The sequence below is a fragment of the Quercus suber genome, unplaced genomic scaffold (genome assembly GCF_002906115.3).
Source record: "Quercus suber isolate HL8 unplaced genomic scaffold, Cork oak 2.0 scaffold_28, whole genome shotgun sequence".
Taxonomy (NCBI): Eukaryota; Viridiplantae; Streptophyta; class Magnoliopsida; order Fagales; family Fagaceae; genus Quercus; species Quercus suber.
Genome location: NW_027069493.1, coordinates 595502 through 599362, shown reverse-complemented (window position 1 = coordinate 599362; position 3861 = coordinate 595502). Strand labels below are relative to the sequence as shown.

General features: G+C 34.4%; 1 protein-coding gene across 1 annotated transcript; it reads right to left on the bottom strand.

Annotated features, from left to right (window-relative positions):
- Positions 1-382: 382 nt before the first annotated feature.
- On the bottom strand, positions 383-1255 carry LOC111988128 (pEARLI1-like lipid transfer protein 1). Its single transcript, XM_024019894.2, has one exon. The coding sequence runs from the start codon at positions 1152-1154 to the stop codon at positions 642-644; it is 513 nt and encodes a 170-aa protein (XP_023875662.2). The 5' UTR covers positions 1155-1255; the 3' UTR covers positions 383-641.
- Between the last annotated feature and the right edge of the window lie 2606 nt (positions 1256-3861).

Here is a 3861-nt window from a genome sequence, read left to right as displayed (position 1 = left end):
AAAGCAAATGCAAGAATTGCTCATAATCTCCTCCATAGAATAATTTACTTTTAATTTAATCAGAAGTAATCATTAGGTATATAAAAAGAGTCCAAATTTTTTGTCCCATTTTTCTTAATCTACTATATACTCCATAAATAAAAGCATGCTACATGTCTATTTAATTTATTAAATGCTAAATTTATGCCTTCTATTATTTCAATTACCTACATATAATGGGTTATTTATTTATTTATTTTAGGAAATTGAAATAATAAAATGCATGAATTTAGTATTTAATAAATTAGATGGACATGTGGCAAGTTTTTATTTGTGAAATATATAGTGGAGCAAGAAGAGTGTGATAGAAGATTTAGACTCATATAAAGAGAGCAAGTAGGTAACACAATGAACAAAAATTCATTTCTTTTTGAAACGATATCTGAGTTTATTTTAAAGCTTTATTGCCCAAATTTCTACTAAAGCAGAAGAAGGTGAGGGACCTTATTCCATCGATCAAAACAACGAAAACACCAAAAAGAAATTATTGATACATGTTTATAGCATGCGCCAATAAACAAGCAAATTTCCAAACACACCAGCGAAAAAGTGAAATAGGAAAACAGCTATAGGATAGAACGATAGTAAGATCTAGTGTAAATTTATTCGCACTGGAAGCCAGAGGGGACCTTCTTTCCACAGAAGTTTAGCAGCAAGCTCAATGACAAAGGAACGTTTAGGTTGATCCCCAAGACATTAGCTTTGATGGCAGTGCAAAGGCAAACAGCGGCTTCAAGATCAACAAGGCCCCCAATGAGGCTGCAGCAAGGGGTGTTAGGAGGAGTACCAACAACAAGGTGTATCAAGTCATTCAACAAGTTAGCACACACACCCAACTTAAGGGCGTCCTTGGGACAAGTGGGCTTAGTTGATGGTGGATTCATGGGGGGAGTGGGCTTAGTTGATGGTGGATTCTTGGGGGGAGTGGGCTTAGCTGATGGTGGATTCTTGGGGGGAGTGGGCTTAGTTGATGGTGGATTCTTGGGGGGGGGTCGGTGTTTATGACCCTTTGATGGGGGTGATGAGCAAGGGACACAATTAGAGCTGACCATGGTGAAGAAAAGGAGGTTGAGGGAGAGGAGGAGGGCAGTGGAAGCTAGAGCCTTAGAAGCCATATTTCACAAAGACACCAACAGTTTTTGATGGGTTGTGAAATAAGGGAAGGTGTATAGAGGAAATGTGAATGATGAAATTGATGAAGTGAGCTAGGGGTTTTATAGGGGGAGCCCGTGGCTTTTTTTTTTTTTTATCTTGTCCTAAAGGAGGATAAACTTTTGGTGCGTCGGCCTCTGGTGCTGCAATTCGTAGTTTTCAATTCACTCTCCAACAAAGAAAATAATGTCAATGGGGGAAAAATAATATTTTTTTACTTTAACTAAATGATGAAGATCAGATTTGAAATTTGCTAGCCAATAGTTTCCTGTTTTCTTGATCTTTGGCATTTAGTACTTTGTTCTCTTATGATGAATATGAAAAACAAAATAATTGACTAAACCATATCAAATTAGATTCTATACACATGATGATGAACAGATGCAGAACAAATCACTATAACCTTCCTAGACTCTCATGTGCACTTGAAATCATCACGCAAGGCAAAAAAGCACTAGTAGAAATTATGGGCCTCAGAGTCGGAATCACATGAAATTTGACAGGTTGAAGCCAAATGACCTTTTGAACAATAGTTGTTGCTTTGTTGTGAGATACCCCCTAAAAATGGCAAATTCCTTCATTTAGACCCCAAAAATCGCAATTTTGCCGTTTATAGTAATTTTTTGTTTCCTTAATAACTTTTTACTCAAAAGTTAGAATAAGGTCTTGCTTATTTTGGGACAACCCTTAAGGTCAGTAGTTTTTGATTCTGTATTTTACTCAATTTTTTCATTTTTGGTAAATTTCGGTATTTTGTCACCTAATCGCATAATTAGTGTGAATTAGGGTTTCAAACATTTTGTCAGTATTTATATATTTTGTAGCCATTAGAGTCAAATTAGACTATTAACAATAAACATAGAATTTTGTCAAATTCTTTCTCTGGTGGATTCTAGTTTATTTCCTTATAAATTCATGAAAAATCTCTCGTGGATTCAAGATTTACTACCAGAAGCTAATAATTTAGTTTATGTTCCATCAAGTGCTCTCTTTAAGCTTCCACAACATCACATGATTCAATAGTATTCTTTTTCAAAGGAAACTCTAACCCTAGAGAAGCCATCAATTAGTCTCATTCGTAAGGGAAGTAACAAATTAGCTAGACATATACATTGTTAGGTCCTTAGTTTAGTGTATTTGCAACGATGTCAAATTGTAACTCAAACTATAAGTCTTGTGGGGTTTTTTTCCATTTAACATAAAATTACTAACAATATCATGAGTTAACAAGTATTGCAAACTATTTTGTAAAGTAGCATCTCGAGTATGTGGGTCTCAAGTTGCTTGAAGGAACTCGAGTCTTAGTTCCTCTGCTTTCTTCCTAAGCTTTCTTCTTCCTTCTTTCTTTTCTTTCTTCTTTCTCTAGCTTTCTTCTTCCTTCTTTCTTCTTTCTCCAAATCTCTTCTTCTCCTTTCTCAAACATCCAAACTCATTTCTCAAATACCTAAACCCAAAAATCAAAAAATACCCATTTTTCCAAAACTAAATCAAAGCACAACCCCACAGTACTGAAGCAGCGAACCTTTTTTGATGGTTTCGATCTCAGCACCAAAGCGGTGGCGAGCAGTAATGATGGTTATGGTGTTAGGGCTTTCCACCAGCTGAGGTTTTGACTAACATTTGGTTTGTTTTTGGCTTACTCTTTTCTTTCTCTCATACCTTGGACTTTCTATCTTACCTTAGATGGATGTGGTGTTGGGGCTTTCCACCAGCTGAGTTTTTGGTATAGAACTCGAGCCTTAAAAGGCTCTAGTTTGATAAGCAATCTCAAGTATAAAAGATTAGAGATGCTAGTTTACAAATATGTTTCATAAGCATGCTAACTAACGAATTTGTTCTGAAAATCATGTTAAAAATAAAATAAATAAATAAAGTTCAAGTCTTGTTTGTTGAAGATGTGCATTTTAAGATCAAGATTGAAGACAGAAGAATAGCTAAAGAGAAATAATGTTTTTGTCCTAGCGATAGCTACCTTGATCAATAGAGATAAGCTAGCAATAGCCACCTCAATTAAGTATCGATCGTTTGAGATGCGTCAAATATTATTTTTATTAGGCCTACAAGTCAACTTCTAATTGGGAATTCAAGCCCTATTTCTTAGAGTATATATGGGTTGATTAAAGTTTACTTAAACAAAGTGAAGAGAGAGTTGTTTGTGTACACTAGGGTTTCTATACCAAAGTTCTCTCAATTCACCATTAAACCAAAGATACTAAAAATATTAATATCAGTTCCTACGATATAATCACAGTGCAATTGATGTGCAAACCTCAAGATAGTCCTCAAAGTCACAAATAGGGAGTTCATGTGGTGGAATTCAAAGTAAAAGAATCCAATCAAGTTAGAGTTGCATGTGATCATGTGAGTAAATCAATATTAGAGATAGCATTACAAATTAGGGTCAATTGATTTTTATTTTACAAAATTCAATTCTACTTAGTGAATTTTTCCTTGGGGTTGGTAGATGAACCTTAATTAGGTGTGTTTTTTACATTGGTTGTTGCTGGCCATTTATTTTTCATATCATAAATATTTTGATTTGTTCTTTATTTTCTGCACTTTACTTTTAGTTATATTATTTATGTAGTGAAATTAACCATAATTTAATTCAATTATACATAATTGGTTAATTAATCAATTCAGCTTTTCCTATCCCAAAAAAAGAAAAGA

Excerpts from the sequence above, each read along its gene's own strand:
- LOC111988128 (XM_024019894.2), bottom strand. The coding sequence starts at position 1,154 with ATGGCTTCTAAGGCTCTAGCTTCCACTGCCCTCCTCCTCTCCCTCAAC.